This window comes from Aegilops tauschii, chromosome 6, assembly GCF_002575655.3.
Source record: "Aegilops tauschii subsp. strangulata cultivar AL8/78 chromosome 6, Aet v6.0, whole genome shotgun sequence".
Lineage (NCBI taxonomy): Eukaryota > Viridiplantae > Streptophyta > Magnoliopsida > Poales > Poaceae > Aegilops > Aegilops tauschii.
Window position 1 is genome coordinate 90,642,286 of NC_053040.3, and position 25,896 is coordinate 90,668,181.

The 25,896-nt window shown below is 46.2% G+C and overlaps 2 protein-coding genes across 2 annotated transcripts; both read right to left on the reverse strand.

Moving 5' to 3' along the window:
* Positions 1 to 3,082: 3,082 nt before the first annotated feature.
* On the reverse strand, positions 3,083 to 5,679 carry LOC109740428 (eukaryotic translation initiation factor 5). The gene is made up of 2 exons (XM_020299490.4): positions 5,547 to 5,679; positions 3,083 to 4,825 (listed from the first exon to the last, which is right to left on the reverse strand). Exon 2 carries the CDS (start codon positions 4,581 to 4,583, stop codon positions 3,279 to 3,281), a length of 1,305 nt encoding a protein of 434 aa, XP_020155079.3. The 5' UTR covers positions 4,584 to 4,825; positions 5,547 to 5,679; the 3' UTR covers positions 3,083 to 3,278.
* Positions 5,680 to 6,655: 976 nt separating this feature from the next.
* LOC109740410 (phosphoglycerate mutase-like protein 4) lies at positions 6,656 to 24,272 on the reverse strand. The gene is made up of 7 exons (XM_020299466.4): positions 24,010 to 24,272; positions 23,020 to 23,152; positions 8,761 to 8,811; positions 8,408 to 8,518; positions 8,126 to 8,257; positions 7,453 to 7,528; positions 6,656 to 7,060 (listed from the first exon to the last, which is right to left on the reverse strand). Exons 2-7 carry the CDS (start codon positions 23,119 to 23,121, stop codon positions 6,837 to 6,839), a joined length of 696 nt encoding a protein of 231 aa, XP_020155055.1. The 5' UTR covers positions 23,122 to 23,152; positions 24,010 to 24,272; the 3' UTR covers positions 6,656 to 6,836.
* Positions 24,273 to 25,896: the final 1,624 nt, after the last annotated feature.

The following is a 25,896-nucleotide window of genomic DNA, read 5'->3' on the forward strand; positions in this document are numbered from 1 at the left end:
CAATATCTCTACTGACCCATTCGTCGTAAACGTTGAAACGAAATGCCGTTAGGGATTCACTGTCGCTGCAATCCGGGATCTCGTTCTTCTTTTACAGAAAACGTGTCTAGAATCCTGAACACCCAACGCCATCAATATGGCGCATTGTTAAAATATAGTGGTGGCAGGTCCTCACCCCACGGCTTATATAGATATTAGGGGTGCCTACGGTTTACACATAGGTCAGTTATCTAAGGGTAATCGTGACGACGACGACCACTAAGTCTTGGAGTATGTGCCATGTCTTCGGAACCTTCCATCTTGGTTCTCCTTGGCCCGATGAATGTGGCCCGCTGTTTGATAATCTTAGGGGTCCTCTGCACGACCCATACGTCAGGGAGCCGACATGCCTAGCACCGCCTAGTCCAGGACACCATCACCCACCAACACCAGTGCCTCTAGATGCAACATTGCTTGCTATCGACCAGGATTTTTACCACTGGGGCAAGGGGCTTGACGAACCAGTTGATGCCTACAAAGTGCCACCGAATTTGTCTACCATCACCAACTCCACATGTCTACCGCCGCCAACGCCCCTCAAAACTCCCTGCCACCAGTGCCATCAACTCTGGCACTGCCGCTACCAAGAAAAAGGGCGAGGAGGGTGGGAAATTTCTACGACCTCCCAAGTCACAAACGCCGCCAATGAGAGATTGCGCTCATGATACCAATCGTCACGCCCCAAAGCAGTGGATCGTGGGATTTGGGGATGAACATGAACTAGGGTTTCGATCCAGATCAAGAAAACATTTATATTGGAGTATGTTTAAAGTATAATATAGTTATCTCCGAAATGGGGAATGAGGAGGGTACAACAGATTAAGGCATAGTTTTGTGGTGGAAAGGGGCTGATGCTTTCTCACCTAGCTAGGTTCAAGGCATGGTACCTGCAATTTCGGTTTGTTGCATCAATTATACTATAAGAGTATCCCTTACAGTCTATCTGTCAAAAAATTAATGAGGATACAACCTCACGGTGCCGACTTTTATATAGCCCGACAACGGTAGAAAAAATACAGTACAAAAGAGACGGTGACACGATATAATAAGTAGGCGAGCAAATGTGAGCCATTGGACCTTCATAATTGCACTTGATCTAGTCCGTCCGTTAACTGAATCTAAGTCTTTCTTGACTGAACATGAGTTAACCACCAGCAGAATCCAGCGGGGACTAGGAGTATCACACGTAGCCTTACGTTTTTTTAGAACAACGTAGCATTAAGTTGCCACTTGTGGGCTGTTAACATGGAATCGCATAAGACAAAATGTAAAAGACTGGTTAGAAGTCTATTTATTATTTTGAAGTTTGTTATGCTTCAAGAATAAAGAGAAAATAATTAAGCATCACTTCTTCCTTTCCATAATATAAAAGCATTTTTTACAGTGTCGTGTCAAAAGCGCTCTTATATTAGGGAAGTGTTTACGCGCGGAGCGCCGGCGGAACGCTCGGGCCGGTCGCTTTCACCTCGTTGGCGTTAGCCATCAGGAAGGCAACACGTGTACCTTATCCTATCCCCAACGCCTCCATCCACTCCTTCTTCCTCGCGATTGCCCAGGCAGAGAACTCCATGGATCCATGCCGGCCATCAGCTCCTGCCTCCTGTGATGTTCGTGCGCCCCTCGGGGGCAACGCTGCCGCGCCGTTTCCATGGTTGCGTTCATCTCCATGGCCGCGCCGCCGCCTGATGGCCGCGCGTGAGAGAAGCTGCAACCGGGAGCGCAAAATGCTACAACCGATGACCCAAATAGCTTCAACCGGCAACATAAAAAGTTTCAAAAGACAAACAGAGATGCTGGTCGCCGGCGCACACCCGCAACAAAAGCTGCAACTGATGGCCTGGAAAGCTACAACCGGCGACGGGAAAGCTTCAATCGAAAATACGAAGAAACTGATCACCGGGGCATCGAGCACAAAAAAGCTGCATCCATTAAATTCAGGAGCTTCAACTATTGAATTGAAAAGCTTCATCCCGCATTTAAGAAAGCTTCAACCGGCTTCATATAAAGCTTCAACCAGTGAGCACATGACGCGTTGACATGCAAAGCTTCAAACCTAATTTTGAAAAGCTTCAACCATTTTGTTTTGCTACAACCGTTTTTTGGTTTGCTGCAACCAGTGTCAATTTTTGCTACCACCGGCTTCTTGATTTTTCTGGAACCAGCGCTCGATTTTTTATTTTTGCTACCACCAGCGTTTCGATTTGCTGGAACAAGCATCATTTTTTGCTACCATCAGGTTTTTGGTTTGTTGGAACGGCGTCGATTTTTTTCCAATTTTTGCTACCAACGTTTATTGGTTTTTGCTCGAACCGTCAAGATTTTTTGCTGCGACCAGAAAATTAAGGACGGGGAACAACACGAGCTCTACGACGGGTGCTGCGGCCGGCGACGTGCGGCTCTGCGAGCCGCGGGGGCGGGGGGGGGGGGGGGGGGAGGCTCGCCGGAGATGCGCCGCGGGGGCCTTGCTGGAGCTGCGAGCCGCGGGGGATCTCGCCGGAGATGCGCCACGGGGGCCCGAGGAAGAAGCGCCGCGGGGGAGGCCTTGCTGGAGCTGCGCGGTGCTGTGAGCTGCGGGGGATCTCGCCGGAGATGCGCCACGGGGGCCTGAGAAAGAAGAAGCTGAGGCGATTTTTTTTTGCTCCAGATCCAACCACCGCGCGGCTCCCATCGAGCGGCTATGGCTGGACCGGCCAAAAGTTTCGGCCGGTGCGCCGGTGTCTAGCAGTGCCCTTATATTATGGGACGGAGGGAGTACTTCTCTTTCCTGCTCTTGGAACTAACACAGGTTACACAAGTGACAGCACCACACAACCAAGGGGGTCTGCTTACAAATGTTCAACAACTTATGTTCAGCAACAGCAGAGTAAACGGCACCATTGTTACAACTGTAAATGCAAGCATGGTTTTGGAAAACAGAAGTACAAATTCTGAATAATTTGTTATAAGAAATAGTTGAAAACAGGACACAGCGGATGCAGCAAACCATGCATACCTCTGACACTTCAAATACTGGTCCAAAAATGGACACTTCAAGCACACTATCAAAAGACATAATTTGTTATAAGAAATATTTTAACCGACTCAACACAGAATCAACCATAACAACTCAAGTGTTTAACGTCTGAAACTTAAAATACTGATCCAAAAAATGGACACTTCAAACACTATGAAAAGATACCTAAAGCAAGTAGGCGGTAAAAAGATAGAGCGTATAAACGGGATCAAGCAGCACGGCCTCTTCACTCCTCGTCCGGTTCGGCGACCTGGAGCCAGACCACAAACGGCCTGGCATTCTTCACAACCTGGGAGGCCTTGCCGGCAGCAACAGCTTCATCGTACCACTGGACAATGGCTTCTTCCTCGAGGACGTCGCCATCATACAGGCATTTCAGGACCACCGGCACCTCCTTCAGGGCCTCGGCGCTGCACTTGCCGCAGAACGCCTCGATGGCCTGGAGCAGCAGCATCTGGGCTCCTTCATCGGGCACGGCAGCAGCAAGGTAGTCATTGTTCTTCTTGACGTCCTTTGCAAACCCCTTGCCCGCACCGTGGAAGAGCGCCTCAAAGAGGGCGTCCGTCACGTCCTTGGCGGGGAGGGTCGAGGAGGACAGCACAGCCTTGATCTGAGCTGGAGTGGCAGCATTGCCCACGTTGGCCTTGATCTCCTCGACCAGTTCATCATATGGAGACATTTTGGCATGTTGCTTCTTCTTTTCTGTCTCTTCGGTGGCAAGCATGACCATCTCGGCAGTCGCCGCATTCAGCTGCTCCTCCATGCGCTTTCTCGCAGCCTCTGCTGACGTGTCAGTCTGCCACTCCACACCGTCATCATCGTCGTCGTCATAGTCGTCATCTGCAGCAGCTGGAAAGTCCACAGCTTGACTGTAAGTTGACGAGGTTGCATGTTCTTCATCAGAACCACCAGCAGTAGCATTTTTCTTTGCAGCAACACCTTTTGCAGTGCTGTCCTTGGATGAAGCACCTTTCTTCTTCCCATCCTTCTTGAGTTTCTTCATCTCCTCATCAGCAGCCTGACCTTCCTTGAGCCGCTCCTTCTCAGCTCTTCGCATGGCTTTCTTGTCCTTGCCTCCCTTCTTCAGTTCTGGCGGGTTGTTCACAATGAATTTAGCAAGCTTGTCACTCATGTTAACATCCGAGATGAAGCCACATGCAGCACATTTCAGAGATAGCGTCTGTTTCTTGGAGATGACAACCTCTGTTTCAGGGTTGCCACACTTATAACACTGAACATACTTGTTGATGAAGTTCTCAAGAAGGCCAGCCAGTTTTGCAGTGTCATGGGCACCATTGACTATGCAAACCCCTGTCTTGTCATCAAATGTAGACTGTGCCCCAAGCGCACAGCCAAAGTACTTTGTTGTGTAGGAAGCTGGCCTGGCAAGCGCTTTTGCTATGCCAACCATGTTCACGATGTTTGTCTTGATGCCATTACCATGGCCTTCTATTTTTGTTAACATTTTGGGCATCTTGTACCTGTAGAAGGCGTCATCCTTGTTCAAAGCGCCAATGTTCTGCAGCGCCATCTTGGCTCAAGCTTTCTGATCCTATCAGCCTCGTCCAAATTCAGAAGCAAGAGCCGCCTTTGAGCTGACCTTGAACAGTGGCAAGTGAGGGGAAAGAAGCTTATCCCTTTTTCTTGTTGTACGAGAACACTCTCCCGGCAATCCAACTGATTCGAAGTACAGCGAGTGTTGTCCAGACATGAAAGAAACTTGGACTTCCAAGCCCTCCACTTTGTCAGATTGTAGCAAAGAGATTCTGCTGCCTGCATTAAACAAGCCAAAGATCATGCATTAGCGATTCTGCATACAAGGCAAGATTGAAAAGAAAAATATTCAGCCGGAGGTATATCATAATGCCAGAAAGGGAACAGAGGATTATACAGTGTGGACTGTCTAAACAAAATCAGATAGTGCCTAGAAATTAACAACGGGCATGGTTCCGTGCAAACTAGAGACGCGATGCAGAAGCAAATTCAACACAAAACGGCCGCATTGTTCATCAAAGAGTGAATATAGCCTATTGGACTGAACAAAACTGCATTTTTCACTTCAGATCTAGTAGGTCCCTAAATGACCAAGATAGGTCTAGTCTGCTACTAGTACTACGAGTAGATATGATCTATGTGTGGACTGAACAATATTTACTTAATCTATGATCTCAAGCAATAAACCAAAACTAGCAGCTCGGAATCAAATATACGCTACGAACGCTGAATCGCTTCCAGGCTACAACCGTGGAGATCAAATTGTTCCTCATGAAAAACAAATAATACCTACGCCGGATCAGGTCCAGCTCGACAGATACAGTAGTCGACGATACTAAGATATTTTTTTCTACATATACGAGGACACCCAACCAAACCCTAGCTCATGCCCAGTCCACAGCAACAATCGCTAAATTTAACAAAACAAAAAAATATCCAGGTAGCAGGGCCATCCCGCTCGGATCCACCGTGACCAAGAATACAGAGCGAGGTTACTCACCTAGGGCAGGGAGTTCGGCGCCGGCGGGGGGAACTCGAGCAGGAGGTCGCAGGCGATGGCGGCGGGCGCTGTGAGGAGAGGATCGGAGGCGTGCGTGCGTGCGGCTTTTATTTGAAGCGGTCGAGGGACGGCCTTGGTGGATTTCGTGATGGATTCGGTTTTTTTTTTGAGGATCTTTTTTTTTTTGCCGGGATGGATTCGGTTTCTAATCTAACACACGAGAAAGAGTCCGACCGGTGCTAGAAACAGTTTTTTTTTAGTTACCGGATAATTGCCCATGCGCTGTATTGGGAGCATAAACATTTTTTTAAAAATTATTTGTATTTTGCTAATATATAACTGACCGCATATAGCACATGACACGCGAATTAATAATCTTCAAATGTCTCTAAAAAACAATCCCTTCAAACGATCAAATCATTAAGAAAAAAAAACAAGTTGTAGGCGTGGAAGTAGCACCGGATAATTTGGAATACCCGATGTTTGTATTCGGGGAAATACCGGTATAGCAAGTTGACATCTTTATCCGAACAAAAATATAACTTGATGTGAAAATATCTGAATTTATCTTATAAATACAAATATGATTGAGAATTTAAAAAAGGTAGATGTGAAAGTGGATATATTCATATTTCAAGAAATATTACGCCTACAAATTTAAGCAATTCTAGCCCCAAATCTCAATTATACAACATAAAAGTCTAAAAAGTGGTCAAATTCCACTTTTGTATTTGTATGAAATTGCACTTGGAAATTATTAGGTTCCTTTGTAGCAAAACCTAACCCCCTCAGGTTTAAATCTGTTTGAGCGAGAATTATTTCCTGACAGAGGGAGTATTCCCAAAATAAGTAAGTTAAGACACTTATTTTGAAATGGAGGGAATAGTATTTATTCATCTACTCTCTCCGTCCGAAAATACTTGTCATCAAAATGGACAAAAAAGGATGTATCTAAAACTAAAATATGTCTAGATACATTCCCTTTTATTCATTTTGATGAGAAGTATTTCCGGACAGAGGGATATTATTTATCATTGACTTATCATATGTTACGAGTAGATAATTTTGTGTCACACAGTTGCTAACTTAATTTTGCACCTAATAATACATACACTAAATTTTAAGATCCATATATGCTCCGAACTGAGTAACATCTGATTCGTATCCGTATTCAAGTAGCATCCGCTCCATATATCGCATTCGTATGTGTGTCACAGCAAAAACATGACGAGAAAATTTGTACTGTATCTGTATCCTCTACACGTAAGAACTGCTGCAGGGAGGGTGCTCTTAGGCTGAAGACTTGTCGCCGCCAAAGGCATTCTCCAGAACACCGGTGGCCTCAAGGTGGCTAACATCCCCACACATCTTGACAATGCAGCGGCCAGTGTCACCAGAAACGAGCACGACAGTAACCGACGTGTTGTGTATTTTACCGCGGAGCGGCACGGGACTGGCGTGCCTGTAGAGCTCTCTGATGGTTCCGCCATGAGAGACCAGGATAACACGCTCCCCTGTTAGTAAATGAGAAAAAAAAGTTCAGAAATGCTCAGGAGGTCATAGCCAAGTAAGCAAATCTCATGCATAAGAGGTAGTTTTTGTCGGTAATATTTCTCTTTAACGGTTATTTGAAGTTTTAAACATTAACACAGTATCTCGTCTACAGCCCACAAGAACCAAAGGATGACAATAAGGCAACCCCTTCTTTGAATAGCATTCCTTTTGATAGGTAGTGAGCAAACTCTCAGGGTTTTCTTTTTCGAGATTGAAATATATATTTTATCCAGATTGTCAAGTTTACAAAACAATAGTCTGATTTACTACCAGTTATAAGTCAAAGAAAAAAATGAAGCTTGTTTTGTTCGTTTTGCTTTTTGCAGGGAAAAGTCTGAAGTCCGGAGTTTACCTCTATGTTTCTCGACTATTTTATACAGGCAGGAGACACATCGCTCGGATAGTTGATCAAGACTCTCCCCACCACCCTGAAAGGACAAGCCCCAAAAAACTCAGAACAATAAATCTTTCAAGACAAGCTAACGCATGAGGCTGATACAAGCATACGGCTGGTTAGAGAAAAGCTGTATGAGCATCCTGTATGATAAAAATCGACCTAGAATACAAAACCCCTTTCATGTACCAACCTATATGAACCTGTTGTGTGTGTAAGTTCATAAGAAATGACAGTTTGATATGGCAGAGTTGTTTGTCTGTTAAGTTGCCCTCAGAAACAGCTGCAAGTCTACGGCAGGGTACCAAAAACAGTGACTTGCATTAATACCTCAATTCATTAGGATTTCAGGAGCATGTCATGTTAAGTGAACAATGTTCTTGCCACTGGAAGATCAATCCATGTTCAACATGTTCAAGCCTACAAAATGGTTAACTATATGCAGGCCATTGAATGGTGCAGTGTCGATGCATATCTACTTGTGACATCTTTAAGACTATGGTTACAACCAACCATGTATTTGCAATATTTTCAAGTACACAATTCTCCACTGGTCAGTGAACTAATATCAACTCAAAAAAAAATCAACTGATAAACATTTTCTCAAAAGTAGAAAAATGTGAATGCTTACAGGAATTTGCTGGTTTCTCTTGTGAGACATAAAAGCTTTGTAAGCTTCTGGCTTTTCTTTGACAGCATCTTGAAGCGTCAGGCCCTGCACATCTCCTATGTGTCTTTCTCTAAGTGCAGGATCAAACACAACCTATTATGCAAATTGTTTGCTCATTAATATTATATCAAGCAATTTGTCAAGATGTGTGGAGATGCAGAGCCTGCACAAATTACATGGCAGCAACATGTTGTATGCTCGAGATATTTGAATAACAGAAAGAGTCAACGTGAATGAACGAACATTTGGTAAATTGCAGAATTTTGCTATTGTTCTTGCAGTCTCTGCGGCCCGCTTCAAATCTGACGAGTATATGGCAGCTGGTTTGGCTTCTTTAGACAGCCGATGAGCAACCTGGGCATTAGAGTCACACAAGTTCCACATAAAAAATGCTACTCCAGATGTCTTGTACTACCTCCATTCCTAAATATAAGTCTTTTTAGAGATTCCACTACGGACTACATACGGAGTAAAATGAGTGAATCTAAACTCTAAAACATGTCTATATACATCCGTATGTAGTCCGTAGTGGAATCTCTAAAATAGACTTATAATTAGGAACGGAGGGAGTAGTATATAAGTAAGCCATACAATACCGCAACAGCTTGCTGCCTCCCAATCTCATTCAGCTCTGCATCCAAGTGCCCCTAACACAAGAGTAGGATAACATATCAGATCGGTTGAGGGTTGGGTAATGTGCAAATACGCACCAGAGTTAAAATCATATCATGCCATTAATTTATTGCTCCTACCTATTTATTCAGATTATAAAATCGGATAAGGGAAAATGGCCCTAGGACGCTATTATTTGTTGGCATTTGCTCACACACACTACAAAACTGCTAACTGGCTCAGCAGTCAACACCATCACAAATTCATGGTCATTTGCAAGAGAAAGCTGGAAATACTAAATTACTATAGCTTGCCCAATTAAGAGAAGGCCAATATGTGTTTGTAGCTACCAGGCAATCTAAATCTACACCGAGGAGCAACAGAACATAAATTTTGACATTCTCTCCTTATTCAGGTACAAGTATGATGTATAGGTGAAAACTGACAATAGCAGTGGTATAACATTACTGTCTGTCATCTCTTAAGCTGCTTTTGCAATGGATGACCGCCCCTGGCCCATGGTCAATGGCCAATGGGCACCTCCAAGAGCAGAAGCAAGATAAATAATTCTAACGAGGCACACAACTAGAATATGAGATGCAACGAAGATACGAAGTGAAGATATGTAAATACTGTAGTGTGTAGTCTTCTGTAAGTAGCGTGAGAAAACATGCATTACCTTAAAAGTCCTAAGTTTCATTACATGACAAGCTAATTGAGGACGTGAAAGGAAAATTCCTCTTGCTACAGGTGGCTTAGAAATCAGTTGCACATTACATGACAAACTAAAATGAGGACATGAAAGGAAAATTCCTCTTGCTATAGGTGGCTTAGAAATCAGCTGCTAGCAACGGAAGCAAAATAGTGGTTGACAATATTGCAATGAATCAAGCAAAAAAATCAATTGAAGGAAAACTGATTAAGCTGCTTCCCGAGTTGCTTTGTAAATTGCTACTCCCTCCATCCCATAATGTAAGATGTTTTTTGACACTAGTGTAGTGCCAAAAAATGTCTTACATTATGGGACGGAGGGAGTACATCAGATGCCTATAATATATCGAAGTTCACATGTTGACATCAGTGCATCACACGTTAATAACCTCTACCAAATAGTCCTCTTCAAGACAGTCTCCCAGATATTTAGCCAGTAAACTTTTTCTACAACTAGACGTAAAAGATATTTTGATAGGTAGTTAGAGATAGCTTCTAGAGGGTTTATCCTTTGCTACAATGGGTGCCTATATAAACGGAATACCTGTGAATCTTCCGGATTGGTCTGCAATGAGCCTTGGCCAGGCTATTCCTCAAACTCCACCACCTCTGTTTCCCATGCGCCCATGGTGTCACCAAGAAGCTCTCTAAGGGCAATGACCTCATCTGGCGCGCTCAAATCCTCTCCCATGTGAGGGGCGCTCACATGGAGGGGTTCCTCGATGGATCAGGAGATCGACGCGGTCGCGACGGACGGGAAGACAATAGAGAAACACATTAACCCTGAATGAGGTTTGGGTTGCAGCTGGTCAGCAGGTGTACTCGTTCCTGCTCACCTCCCTGCCGAGGGAAATTTCCATGCAGGTTATTTCCTACACCATGACGGCGGCATGGTCCAGAACAAGTTCGCGTCACAGAACCGCACACACACGGTGAACATCCGGATGGTACTCGCGAACACCCAGAAGGGCAACTCGAGCATTGTTGAGTACATCGGCAAGCTCAGGGGCCTCTAATGTGATGGAGGCCCTGGGTAAGAAATTGGATGATGAGGACATTGTCTCCCACATCCTCAGCGGCCTAGCCGAGGACTTTGATTAGGCATCTCGGCGATGTGCTCGCGTGTCGACCCTGTATTGGTGAGCGAGCTCTACGGCCAGCTCGCCAGTTTTGAGACGTGCATGTCCATGCATGGTGGAGGGTCAGTGATGGTGTTACGGCCAAGGGTGCCTCACCTTGCTGGTAGTCGGCCCAAGTAGGCCGGCCTGAGGACCCCTAGGTCGGTTTCCACCCTAGGCCATCATGCCGGCCCATGGGCTCTGTAGAAGGAGGATGCTGGAAGCCTTGCCGTACAAGACAAGGAAGCCGGATCCGTGGAGGACTCCCCTCCACTGACGCAGCCGACTAGGTCCTATATAAGCAAGGCCCAAGCTAGTTGATACACATTAGATTACATTGAGATCAATCCCTCGATTGTACCTTGTACTCTGTACACCCCTTCGCAATACAACACGAGCAGGAGTGCGGTATTACCTTTATCATGAGGGCCTGAATCTGGGTAAATCTGGTCTCCTGTTTCCCCTCTAATCTATTCGACTAGCCAAGATAGCTTCCGACGGTGGTGGCCCATACAGGTCCTGGGGAGTGAACTCGGAGAATCAGATGGGATCGCCAGTTGCCGTCGGCACGATCCACACATCGGGTCAAATCTTCGTTTTCGGCGCCATGTGCTACGTCGCCGACTCAACCAGCCATCTTAGCCAAGTAGAGACCTACGCTCCAGGCCGGATCATTCACTTCGGCAATCTAGAATACGTCGCGGATTCACGCAGCGAGCTTGTCCTCCAAGGCCTAGCGCCATGCCAGGCCCAGGAGCAGCAGGCCCACCACCCACTTCATTGCTAACGTCGAAGACCTCACCGCCATCATCAAGAAGCTAGACGATCCCGATGAGGAGATGGGTGACTAAGCCAATAGCCACCCGCCAACTGCGGCACTTCACAGACCATGGAAGGCGGCCTCAATCAAGGCCTGCTACATGGCAGACACATCGGATACGAACCAGGAGGAAAGCGGTGAGGCAGAAGAAATCAATGATGATGACATCGAAGCGATTGACGAGCCGATCTTGGACAACGAGGCCCAAGAGTCTACCCGGGTGAAATCTTGGCGACCCTCAACAAGGTTAAAGGAAAAGAGACGCTTGGAAAGGAGTGCAGCCGAGTTGCAGAGGTCCGAGGAGCAGTTCCAGTCTCGCCAGAAAAGTTGAAAGACCATGCCGACGGCAGATACAGCCGCCCTAGCTCTCCGAAGCAGAAGGATGGATCAAGCACTCGAGAACGCCGTAGATCCAAGCCCGTGTCCTATCGCACGCCGGCAAAGAATATGCAGGCAGCGGCAAGGGCCCTCATTAATGTGAGGTTCCCCAACAGATATCCGGACAAGGAGATATCTGAGCTAGGGATGGAGCCTCTCAACACAACAGTGATCATGCAAGATAATTATGCCTGAGGGAGTCCTGGATTAGGGGGTCCCCAGGTGTCCGGTTTATTTGAAATGGGCCGGACTGATGGGCCATGAAGGCGAGGTAGAAGACCACCTCCTGTGTCCGGGTAGGACTCCTATGTGCGTAGAACGGAAAGTTTGGTGTCCGGGTGTAATACTCCTTTCCTTTGTAAACCGACTTTGTACAACCCTAGGCCCCTCCGGTGTGTATATAAACCGGAGGGTTTAGTCCGTAGAGGGCATCAGAATAATCATAGGCTAGACAGCTAGGGTTTGGCCATTATGATCTCGAGGTAGATCAACTCTTGTAACCCCTATACTCATCGAATACAATCAAGCAGGACGTAGGGTTTTACCTCCTTTGAGAGGGCCTGAACCTGGGTAAACACCGTGTCCCCATTGTCCCTTGTTACCATTGATCCTTAGACTCACAGCTTGGGCCCCCCTACCCGAGATCTGCCGGTTTTGACACCGACAATGGTGCTTTCATTCAGAGCTCCGTTGTGTGGTCACGAAAAGCGATCTATGGCTCACCTTGTCATCAACGACGATATCACTTCTAGAAGGAGCCTAACTTCAGGACAGGTCCTCCAGCTCGGCGGTTTCACCGTGGGTGCCCGCATGGCCATCAAGCCGACAGCGTCCCCCGTGATCGCCAAACACCACCCCTGCATCGGTCTCGAATACTCTGAAAAGATGGATCCGGCGGACACCTCGTCCTTAAACGAGCTGCTAGATCGCATCGCCGCCCTGGGGCTTTCAACGGCTATGATCGGATCGGGCTTAAACCTGACTAGAGGGAAATCAATCTCCCGCCGATCACCCACCTGGTAGCGGTCGTCGAGGAACGAGCCGAAGACACTTCTTCTCCTGAATTAAGGACCAGCTATGTTCGGACCTCCGAATCCCTTGAGTCGGATACCCTTCCTTTGGGTGGGACTCCGCGCCCCCTGAACTCAGGGTCGAACATAGAGTCTGGGGAGCACTAGGATCTTCCCGGACCCGAACTGGTGACCTCGGAGATTTTACAAGCTCCGGACACAATTTTACAAGCTATCCAAGAGCCACGCCAGGGCGTCCGGTGACTTGGTCAGCACGGCCTCCCAGCAGAGCCACAGGTCAGGCAACCACAATCGAGAGCCCCGCAAGCCAAGCACCTACGAACCAGCTCCTCGCCAGTTATATGAGTCATGCAGCAATAACCAGCCTCAAGCTAATCAGGGGATGGCCCCGCAGCTCGTCATGCCACACGGCCCACCCCCGAGAGAAACTCAAGAAAAAGCTTGTTCAATGCCACCAAACCTTTTTTCAAGAGATGGCATTGCCTTCTAGGTCATCCGTCGTCATCTATAGTTAAGCAAGTTGTCAGTCGCAATAATCTTTCCATGTGCTAGTGAGTCGAATAAAACCACTATGTATGATGCATGTCAAAAAGGCAAGAGCCCTCAATTGCCATATCCGAGTGATTAGTGAATCCAGTGCTCCTTTAGAGCTTATATTTTCCGATGTTTGGTGAAGCAGCACAAAATTTGTGGAGGAGCAACTCCACCTTGCCGCTACAATGTGTACAGCACAAGTGTTGAAGGAGCAGCTTCAACGTGCTGCGCTAGATATCGCTCTAGAGGCGAATGTAGGTTGATAGGGCAGCAAGAGTTCAATCCAGAACTCCTAGGGCACAAGATCTACTCCAAGATCTTAGATAAGAACAACAAGTTCTATTATAGGTAGGGGTACATAGTCTGCCTCCAAAGTAGAGGCGAGGACCTCTATTTATAGGGCTTTGGGAAGCCTTCACATACTTCTACTTATAGCTAGAATACTCTAGAAAACATTATGTAAGTTTCACCATTCTACTCATAGCTACTCACAACTAGAAGACTCTAGAAAACAGTAGGTAGGATAGAAAAGAAAAGGAAAGAAATACTACACTAGAGTGGAAGCATCTAGAAGTAGCCAAACAGATCTGGCATGTGTTTTCTTTCTTCTCATCTAGTGTTCCTCATCATTCTCCCCTGGTTGTTTGGAACTCGCCCTCGAGTTATCTTCATAGAGCGCTTCTTCTGGATGGTAGAGAGTCAAGTCCGCAACATTGAAAGTGTTGGAGATACCCATGCCACTTGGAAGATCTATCACATAAGCATTATCATTTATCTTCCTCATGATAGAGAAGGGCCCATACCTTCGCTGCCTAAGTTTCCCTTTAACACCTAAAGGCGGCCTCTCTTTTCGGAGGTAGACCATCACCTTATCACCGACTTGGAATGATTTTGGCCTCTTTTTGCAATCAGCAAGTTGTTTATATTTCTGATTTTGTGCTTCCAAAGCGCCGCGAATCTCTTCAAATAACTCGGTGTAATTATCAGCAAAGGACAATGCTGATTTTGAGTTTCCCCTTGATGGCAGCTTCACTAGGTCCACCACATGTGTTGGAATTTTAGTGCAGACAATGGAAAAAGGGCTCCTTCCTGTGGATCTATGCTTGGAGTTATTGTAGGAGAACTCTGCAAGAGATAAAGCCAAATCCCATTGCCCCTTTCTTTCTCCACAAATGCAACGGATCAGATTACCCAAAAACTTGTTCACCACTTCCGTTTGTCCATCTGTTTGTGGATGAGCAGTGCTAGAAAATTTCAATTCAGTGTTGAATTGCTTCCACAAAGTGAGCCAAAATGCAGCAAGAAACTTGCTATCACGGTCTGAGACAATGGACCTTGGAACTCCATGAAGTTTGGCCACTTCTCGAAAAAATAGGTTTGCCACATGATGAGCATCCGTTGTCTTGCGGCATGGGATGAAATGAGCCATCTTAGAGAATCTATCCACGACCACAAATACAGCATCACTTCCTCGTCTTGTTCTTGGCAAGCCCAAGACGAAGTCCATAGAAATGTCCTCCCATGGAGCAACAGGAACAGGCAAAGGCATGTATAACCCTGTGTTCTGGACTTGGCCTTTGCAGGTCTGACATACGGGGCACCGTTGAACGAACTTTCCAGCATCTCTCTTTAGTTGTGGCCAAAAGTAGCGAGCTTCCAGGTTAGCGATAGTCTTGTCCCGTCCAACATGGCCACTAAGATCACTTGAATGGAGCTCTCTAACCAGCTTGTCACGTAGAGAACTTGGAATGCACAAACGATCATTTTTGAAGAGATATCCATCTTGCATCAAATAGTCATCACCTAATGGTTGGCCCCTTGCGTGCTTTACCCAAACATGGCCAAAGTCTTCGTCACCCTCATACAACTCCTTTATTTGAACCATGCCCGGAAGTTCAACTTCAAAAGAAGTCAAGAGGAATGCACGACGACTCAAAGCATCGGCCACTCTGTTAGTTATTCCAGATTTATGCACGATGAGATAGTTAAACCTCTCAAGATATGCTGCCCATCTTGCTAGCATGCGGTCAACATGCTTTTGATTTCTAAAATGCTTCAAGGATTGATGGTCGCTATAAACAATGAACTCTTTAGGCAGCAAATAGACTTCCCAAGTTTTCAACGCTCTGAAAACGGCGTATAATTCTTGCTGATAGGTACTCCATTTCTGTCTAGCTTCACTTAACTTCTCACTAAAGAAAGCAATGGGCTTCCTTTCTTGAGATAGGACAGCTCCAATGCCTACTCCACTTGCATCACACTCCAACTCAAAAGTCTTGTTGAAATCAGGTAGTACCAAGACAGGAGCTTGTGATAGCTTTTGTTTAATCTCATTGAAGCTAGCTTCAGCTGCTTCTGCCCATTGGAACTTTCCTTTCTTCAAACACTCGGTAATTGGTGCCATGATAGTGCTGAAATTCTTAACAAATCGCCTATAGAAAGTTGCAAGGCCATGAAAGCTTCTTACCTCAGAAATGGTCTTAGGAGTTGGCCATTCTCGGATTGCTTCAACCTTAGAATCATCAACACGAATGCCGTCACATGTTATGACGAATCCTAGGAAAAGAAGTTGTGTTTGCAGGAAAACACATTTCTTCAAGTTGACGTAGAGCTCATTTTCCCTTAGTACTTCTAGCACCTTCCGAATGTGATCAAAGTGTTCATCCTCATCCTTGCTATAGATCAAGATGTCATCGAAATAGACCACAACAAAGTGGGATAAGAAGGGTCTAAGGACTTGATTCATTAAGTGCATAAAGGTACTTGGTGCATTTGAGAGTCCAAATGGCATGACTAGCCATTCAAACAACCCTTCCTTTGTCTTGAAGGCGGTCTTCCATTCATCCCCGGGTCTTATACGGATTTGATGATATCCACTTCTTAAATCTAGCTTTGTGAACACTCTTGCTCCACTAAGCTGATCCAACATATCATCCAGACGGGAAATAGGGAATCTATACCTTACGGTGATCTTGTTAACGGCTCTACTGTCCGTACACATGCGCCAAGATCCATCTTTCTTTGGCGCGAGTAGGGCTGGTACAACACATGGGCTAATACTTTCTCGAATGTGCCCCTTCTGCAACAATTCCTCCACTTTCTCCTTCAATATACCATGCTCCTTTGGGCTCATTCGATAGTGTGGAAGATTAGGAAGACTTGCTCCCGGAATTAAGTCAATTCTATGTTGAATTCCTCTCATCGGTGGCAAGCCATGTGGCTCCCCAAGTATGTTCTGAAATTCTGCCAATAAACCACGTACCTTTGCTGGAATTTCAACAGTCAGGTGCTCTTCTCCCTTTACAACAAGTGCAGCACACAAATCTGCCTCCTTCAAGTCTTCCATAAACTCATGAGAGGTATGGGAGATAGTTAACATAGTTTTCCCCTCCTCCTTAGAGGTATTACCTTCGGGTTTGTTTGGTAAGATAATGATCCTTCTCTTGTTCCAAATGAAAGAGTAAGAATTTTCCTTGCCCTTGTGTGTAGTATCCACATCAAATTGCCAAGGCCTCCCAAGAAGAACATGGCTGGCATCCATGTCAACCACATCACACAACACATTTGAGCGATAATGCTTACCCAAAGAAAGTGGCAGGTTGCATTGTTTGGTGATCCTCATATTCACTCCTTTCTTGATCCATCCAATAGTGTAGGGATTTGGATGATCATGGGTTTCAAGCTTTAAATGGTCCACCAACTTCTGGGAGATAAGATTCTCGCAGCTGCAACTATCAATCACTAGTTTGCATACCTTGCCATTCACCGTGCATTTGCTCTCAAATATTTTCTTCCGTTGTGTGTCATCGAGTTGTGGTATGGAACATAGGACACGCTGGATCACACATACCACCTCTTCACCTTCTTCTTGACAAACCTCTTGTCCGTCTACATCTTCAGATTCGTATTCTTCCTCGTCGCTTTCACCATCATGGATAGTCGTGTTAACAAATTTCCTTAGTGGGCAGCCGCTGGATATGTGTCCCTCTTTACCACATTTATAGCACTTTGGGCCTTCATTTGCCTTACCCTTGCCTCTAGTTTGCTTCGGGATGGGCTGTTTTGTCTTTGGTGGAGTGGTCTTTTCTTCCACTCTATTAGGTTGGCTCCTAGATGAGCCTTCGGTATGAGGATATGGAGGATATGGAGCCTTAGTTGTCTTTCTCATCCTCACAAACCTCTCGGCCTTTAAGGCTAGAGCTTGTGCTTGATCAACGGACCAGATTTGTTGCATCATCAATCGATCTTGAATAGCATCATTGAGACCATTGATGTACCTTGCAACTTGTTGCTCTTCAGTTTCAGCAAGGTTGCACCTCACTTGTAGCCTTAGAAACTCCTCCGTGTAATCTGAAACAGTCCTATTTCCTTGAGCGCAATTTTGAAATTGGATAAATAGGATCTGGTCATAATCAGCGGGCAAAAATCTCCCTTTCAAGAGGCCTTTCATTTGTCGCCAAGTTCTAACACGAGGTTCTCCTCTGAGCCTGCGCTCCTCTTGAACGCGATGCCACCATGCACCGGCTCCTCCTTTCAGTTTGTATGCGACCAAAGGAACTCTACGATCTTCCGGAACCTCCATGACCTCAAAGAAAGTCTCCACTTCATATAACCAATCCAGGCACCCTTCAATGTCAACATTTCCATTAAAACTTGGGATCTCAGCTTTCACCTTGTATGTATCTCTTGCATATGTAGGGTTGGGTGCTCTCCGATATGCGTAGAGATTTGGCTCTTCAAGGGCATCATCATATTCTTCACCTTCAGAAGCCTCAACATAAATTGGCCTTCTTGAAGCACGTTGAACAACATGTTGTCGTGGCGGTCTTGCTCCAAGATTACCTCTCCTTCCTTGATGAACATCTTCCTCTTCTTTAGATGAATCTCCTTCATTGGTAGCAGGGGGGACACCCTTTCTTATCATCTCAACCGGCTGGTCAAATCTCCTATTAAGATCTTCACGCAGCTCTTTGATTTGTTGTTCAGCAGCATCCATCCTCTTCTCCAATTGCTCCATTGCTTGCTGCAACTTACTCTCGAAGAGGACAACAAGAACTAGTATGGGTCAACGAGGCTCTGATACCACCTGAAGCAGCACAAAGTTTGTGGAGGAGCAACTCCACCTTGCTGCTACAATGTGTACAACACAAGTGTTGAAGGAACAGCTTCAACGTGCTGCGCTAGATATCGCTCTAGAGGCGAATGTAGGTTGATAGGGCAGCAAGAGTTCAATCCAGAACTCCTAGGGCACAAGATCTACTCCAAGATCTTAGATAAGAACAACAAGTTCTATTATAGGTAGGCATAGTCTGCCTCCAAAGTAGAGGCGAGGACCTCTATTTATAGGGCTTTGGGAAGCCTTCACATACTTCTACTTATAGCTGGAATACTCTAGAAAACATTATGTAAGTTTCACCATTCTACTCATAGCTACTCACAACTAGAAGACTCTAGAAAACAGTAGGTAGGATAGAAAAGAAAAGGAAAGAAATACTACACTAGAGTGGAAGCATCTAGAAGTAGCCAAACAGATCTGGCATGTGTTTTCTTTCTTCTCATCTAGTGTTCCTCATCATTTGGGCCCTTGCACGAGTCTATTGGACAAATGAAATATTATGTTATTGATGATTTAGCAAGCTCGCACGGATTTATCTAATCAAACAAAAATCTGAAGTGTTCGAAAAATTCAACGATTTCCAAGCAAACATTGAACGACAATTTAGCAAGAAAATTCTTGTTCTTCAATCTGATTGGGGAGGAGTATGAAAAACTCAAACTTCCTTTTACCAAAATTGGTATCTCCCATCATGTTTCTTGTCCACACGCACATCAACAAAATGGCTCTGATGTGCGAAAACGTCACATTGTTCGAATAGACCACTGTTAGCTGAAGCATCTATGCATGAATAAATCGGGTTTGTGATGATACAGACGTTCTAGTGGAGTCTCAAAATTGTTCACTTTACTAGGTACATGATTTATAAGATATGTGGCGGCAATTGAAAGCTTCATCCAAAACTCAAGGGTCCATGAGCTAAAAGAGACAATTTTGTTTCAATAATGTGACGGTGTTTTCGCTCAACAGAGCCATTTTGTTGATGAGTGTGTGGATGAGAGACATACCAATTTTGGTAAAAAAAAGAGAGTTTTTCATACTCTACTCCCAAGTCAGACTGAATAGCAAGATTCTTCTTACTAAATTGTAGATCCACGAGAGCTTGAAAATCATGGAATATTTGGAATACTTCAGATTTGTGTTTGATTAGATAAATCCATGTGAACTTGCTATCATCAATAAAACTAGCATGGTATTTCATCCATCCAAAAGACTCAAGCGCAGGGCGCCAAACATCAGAAAATATAAGCTCTAAAGGAGCACTTAGTTCACTAATCAAATTACAATATGGTAATTGATGACTCTTTGCTTTTTGACACGTATCACGCATAGTGTTTTTATTCGACTCGCTGGCACATGGAAGATTATTGCGACTAATAACTTGCGTAACTATAGATGATGGTAGTTGATCTAGATGACAATGTCATCTCTCCAAAGATGGTTTGATGACACTAAACACGCTTTTCCTAGAGTTAACGAAGTGGCCTGGAGGGGGTATAATCTTCTCCTACCCCTGCCGTGAAGCAAAGTTCTCCTTGTTTCCTAATCCTTGATAAAAAAGAGCGAGCAAAGTTCTCCTTGTTTCCTAATCTTTGAGGTGGAGAGGACGATCTAGTGTTTGAATTGATGAATAATCGATATGACTAATGCCCATACCTGGCGGCTTGGACTTGTTCATTGTCGTTGTAGCGGTCACGAGTGTTCAATTGGTTGAGATTGGCGGTGATGTGGAGTGTCTCCCGTGTCCACTTACCAATTCATGTCAACAGCCTACAATGTTGTGGTTGCTCCACGTTCTTTATTTATCCACCATAGGAGCAACCATACCTCCTCAACACTTCCATGTAGGGTGGCCCTAGCGACAAATTTGTCACTAAACTTTGGAGAATTGAGACAAGGTAATTGTTGGCATAGCCTTGGCCCCGTTGTTCTTCCTTTGGGTGATCACCGCCTCCGGAGTGGCCGTGGGAGCCGACAGAGTTGTTGTTAAAGTTATCGTGGTTGTTTCCTTGGCCCTGTTGTCAATGCAATACACTAGGGGTGTCCTCCCGAAAGGGGGGATGGCAGCAGGCCTGCCTCGAGGCCCATGATGCTTGATAAAGGTCCAACTATAAAAGGGGATCGCGGAAGCCCGTTGCGATGAATCATCTTGGCGTGCAAGCCAAGATGGCAACAACTTAGATCAGATTGATCTCCTGTAAAACACTAGCCCCCGTCATCTATATAAGGTGGGGGCTAGGGGCAATCGTTCCCATCTACTCTGGTAGAAACACTCTCAGTAATCTCATACTTCATCCTCCATTGTAATCCAGCACAAGGTACTCCACCATGAATACAAACCAAAAGCAGGATGTAAGGTGTTACTCCTCCCCGGAGGACCGAACCTGGGTAACTTCCTCGTGTGACATCCAATCTGGTACTTCCGGCCACTTTTGTCACCCTGCCTGGCGCCAACTGACGGTACATAAACCGGTCAGTACCGTGGCGAACGTCGCCGGAAGTATCAGATTGGAGATCACACGAAGAAGTTACCCAGGTTTGGGACTCCGGGACGGAGTAACACCCTACGTTCTGCTTTTGGTTTGTATTCATGATGGGGTACCTCGTGCGAGGATTACCATGGAGGATGAAGTATGAGACTATGGTTCTACCAATGTAGATGGGAATGACTACCCCTAGCCCCCACCTTATATAGATGACAGGGGCTAGGGTTTTACAGGAGATCGATCTGATCTAAGTTGCCGCCATCTTGGCTTGCACGCCAAGATGATCCATAGCAGCGTGTACGGGCTTTCGGTATCCCCTCTTGTAGTTGGACTTTCACCAAGCTTCATGGGCCCCGAGGCAGGCATGTTGCCGGGCTCCCTACCGGAGGCCACGCAGTGTATTGTACCGTCAGGGTGATCACCTCCTCTAGAGTTGCCATGGGAGCCAACGAAGTTGTTGCTAAAGTTGTCGTGGTGGTGGTTGTTGTTTCCATTACCACCACTACGTCTTGCGGTGGTCCTCCAGACTTGTGGTTTGTCAGGCCGCCGCGGGCAGCAGCGTTTGCAGAGGGCTGCGACCTTCTGCCACGCATGGATATGGCGTCTCAAAACTAACAAGTTGGTCGTAGAGCTCACTAACCAATACAAGCTCCACAAGCGAGCACGTCGCCGGAACTACCGTATCAAATTCGCGTTTAGGCAGTTGGGAGACAACGTCCTCATCATCCAATTTCTCGCCGATCACGTGATGTTGCAAGCGCTCGATATGCAAGGCTGATCGTTGTTTCATTTTCTAAGCCGGGCCGCCGTGCATCGATGTTGCACAACGTTGTAGGCCGGACACACGCCGCTTCAAGGACAATTGTCGCCACTGCAAGTTGGAATAGCGATGCTGAAATGCCTAGCGGGTGATGCTGAAAATCGAGACGCTTGGCGTTGCATGGCGGGCAGCTGTTGTTGCAAAGCTGGAATAGTGACGTTGCAAGGCCAGACCAGCGATACTGCAGATCAAGACACATGATGGTGCAAAACGGTGCCATCGATGCTGCAAAGCCGAAATCATGGCATTGCAAGACCGGATAGGCGACGCTGCAAGTCGAGACACACGACGCTGCAAGGTGGGGCCACCGCTGCTGCAAGGTGAAATTGTGACGTTGCAAGGCTGAACTAGCGATGCTGCAAGCCGAATCACGGAATGCTGCAAAGATGGACCAACAATGCTGCAATAACGCGCACCGCTACAAGGATGGACGATGCTGCTGCAGCAAAGCCGGAATTGTGATGCTAGGAAGCCATGCTAGCGATGTTGTAAGCCAAAGTCATGACGCTTGAGGGGCAAAATCATGCTTGCTAGTGATCAACTTGGAAGAGCATGCCCGACACGGGTGCTAGGAGAGGGCACTGGGAGTAATATCCTGGCCGATGGATAGTTGGGCCAACCAATCCTAGCGTCACACGTGGCATCGACGCAAAAAGTGGTGTCGAGCACTTCTCCGCACAAGTTAAAATATTGTGTGCAGGGACTGGTTTTCCGACCGGTTTTACCGTTACTGAAAGCATGTAATTAGGGCTCAATATAGAAATAGAGTGTTTCGGTGAATTTTTTATTATACAATATTTATTTTGTTTTCTATCATCTATGTAAGCGTCTAGAGTTGGACATGCTCTGAATTTACAAGAAATAGCCAAGAGCTCAACGGCAAGCTCGTAGAGACAAAGACAAACCCTGTTCCATCTTATGCAAGCTTTTCGCATGTAGTTTTCATGTTGCAAAGGGGCACCCGTGTAGAACCAGGGTTCCAGGCCAAAGAGAAAGAAAAAAGTCAAAAAATGTATGCATGCAACTGAGCATGGACTGTAACGGAAGAAACAACACGACATATATAAGCTGCATCCTGGCCTTTAGAAGGGGGTTGATCCAATGTCCCACGAACCGGCTGATCCGCAGGCCAGATCAGCCGGCTGGTTCGCCTATCTTTTAACAGTACATAGTACCAAGCTCTAAATTCAATGAAAAAACATACGGGAGTATTCAGCAATTGTGATCACCTGTATGATGCGCGAGGCGTTCCAGGAAGTCTCGCCATGCCGCACCACCACGACCTCAGTGAACTCGCCATCCTTGCCCTCTACTGTGGAAGAGGACGACATCCCTAAAGCTGTAGCGAAGAGATTCTGCCACCTATAGATTAAAACAAGTCAAATATCATGCATTAGCGGTTCTGCATACAAGGTAAGACTGAAAAAAACAATTCAGCCAAAGGTATTTGCCAGAAAGGGAACACGGGATTACACTATCAATCTATATGGCACCAACTGCAAAATCAACAACTTTCCATACAGCAAAGGTGTGGTCAGTATAAAAACCAAATCAGATAGTGCCTAGAAATTACCAATGGTTCCGTGCAAACTATAGAAAGATGCAATGCAAAAGCAAATCCACTAGCAAGTAGCAACATGCAAAGAACATTTAACCGCAAGTGCAACTCCCAAATTTTGATTGATCGCCAGGTATTCTTTTATCAACACTCAAATAACGATACTGAACTAATTAAGTACAAACTACTAGGCTAGTATACAAGCAGTCATACATCTTACCCATGTCACCATCCTTGGGTAAATAGCCCAATGAATGTGAACGTATTCACATGATTGGCCTCGGTTTCACAATGAGAAGGAAGCAATGCTCAGGATGGCAAATCAACAGGTGTCTATCTAAAACTGAAAAGCAAAGAGGATGATGCCTACTTATCTGCCTTCAGGTATTATTAGGTCACCAACAAAATAATCAACAACCGGCCATGACAATCACTACAAATACTGGCATAGTTTTCCCTTTCTCTTCCTAAAAAAATCAACTGCAAGCTGGAAACAAAACAGAGAAACTAGCGGCACAGAAGATTTTTAATCTGATCTGAAGTCTAAACTCGTCTCTCTGAATCAACCAGAAGTAGCAGCATAGGGACCCGAGCACAAACGGATATGGCGAACCCAACTAACAGCGGAACTGGAGAAGAGATGACGGACGAGATTGCTCACCTAGAACAGGGAATTCGGCGCCGGCTGGGAGGAACCGAGCAGAGGAGGCTGCGGGCGAGGCGCTGCCGACCAGAGGCGGGCGACGCGGGGAGAAGGCCCGGGCCGGCGAGCGCGGCGCGCGCCGCCGCTGCTGCTGGGGCGCCGCCCTGCTCCAGTGCCGTGGAGCGACCGCGCTAGGCAATGGGACGCTGGGCCGAACGTGTTGGCGATGAAGCGAGAGCTGGCTAACTTGGGCTTGAGCCAGGCCGAGCAACTTGACGCGCACGTTTGAGTTTTCTTTTTTCCGTTTTATGGCAAAAGCCCAAAGGGCAAAGGCCACCCCATATCCAGCCCTGTTGCTTTCTTTCATCTAAAGTTTTTTTGCTCAAAAAAAATCTAAAGTTTTTTAACACGATAGAGACGCGGATGCTCATATATATGCACATACACTCACTCCTATGAATGCACGCATGCATATTCTACCCCTATGAGCACCTCCAAGAGACTGAGCCGATACATCATCTTGGGATTGACGTAGTCATCACAGGCCCCTCCGTAGTCGACGGAATGTCTACTCCCATCAAACGAACATCGCCGAATAGTGTGAAATAAATCTAGAAAAATACGAGCATCATTGCCAAATGTAGTAATTGAACCCTGGTGAGTTGGCTCCACCATAAAGAATCTAACCATCTGAGCTATGTCAAGTTCACTTTTCGAAAATGTATTGACGACATCAATCTCGAGGTGTTCTTGCATCTACAACCATCCGACATGGTTGTGAATATCACGAAAAGGATTATGGGTGTTTCAGCCCGTTTAGTTGTTTGTGTTGCACCTAAATCTCAGCCCGCACGATATTTAAAGCACCTCCGAGCCTGGCTGAGTACGAATGCTCGAATCGGCCATTTTTCCATAGCCAGGCCCGAGCAATGCAACTCGAGGCACGTGGACGTCTGAGGTTGCACGCGAGGAGCCACGCTCGAGATGCCGCGTTGCTTCCCGATGCGTCGCCATAACTCCCATCACCCTCTCTCACCGCTTACTCTCCCCTCTCTCCATTCTCAGACTCGCGGCGGCAAGCACAAAGATCTAGACGACAAGCATCGGAGCGAAGATCTAGGCGGCGACAGCCGGTGTCGATCACCGGTCTCATCACCTCACCCACATGCGTTCATCAATGGCGGTAAGCCCTTTGTCCTCGATGGAATCGTTTTATCATGCCTGCATTCTATGCATCACGCACTAGGCATCCAATCTACCTCTTGGGCATTGACTTGGCACTAGATTTAGGCATACCCAATTAGGGATTTGAGCGGTTTGAACGGGATTGAGTAAGATTTTCACTAGGGGGATAAATCGAGCTTACATTCATTGATCCATCCCAACAAGCACTGCATCCTAGCCGCGATGAGCTTGGAGGCGCTCGTAGCGGTGGTAGCCTTGAGGCTTGCAATCGCGACCTCCAAGGGCAGTGTATGGTCACCTGGCTCAGGCGCCCTAACCACCATCTCCACCTCTTCTGCATTGCTAGCGTCATGAGGCTCAACCGGTTCACCATTGGCAGCACCCAGCATCTCCTCCTCCTCCCCATCCTCCAGAACGATGGTGGTTGGCGCCACCGCAAAGGTCGATTAGTCATGAGAGCATGTACTTGGCCATCTGACTCTCTAACATGGATCGACCGACTCATCCTCATCCATCGCCCACTACAGTATGCCCGCAGACATAGCACCTTGATACATCCCGAACATATCTATAATTTTTTATTGTCTCATGTTATTATCATACCACTTTTAGATAGTTTTTATAGCAATTTATATTATTTTTCTGGACTAACCTATTAATGTAGTGCCCAGAGTCACGCTACTGGAAACAGAGAATTTGCCATCAGTCAGCTCTTTGCCG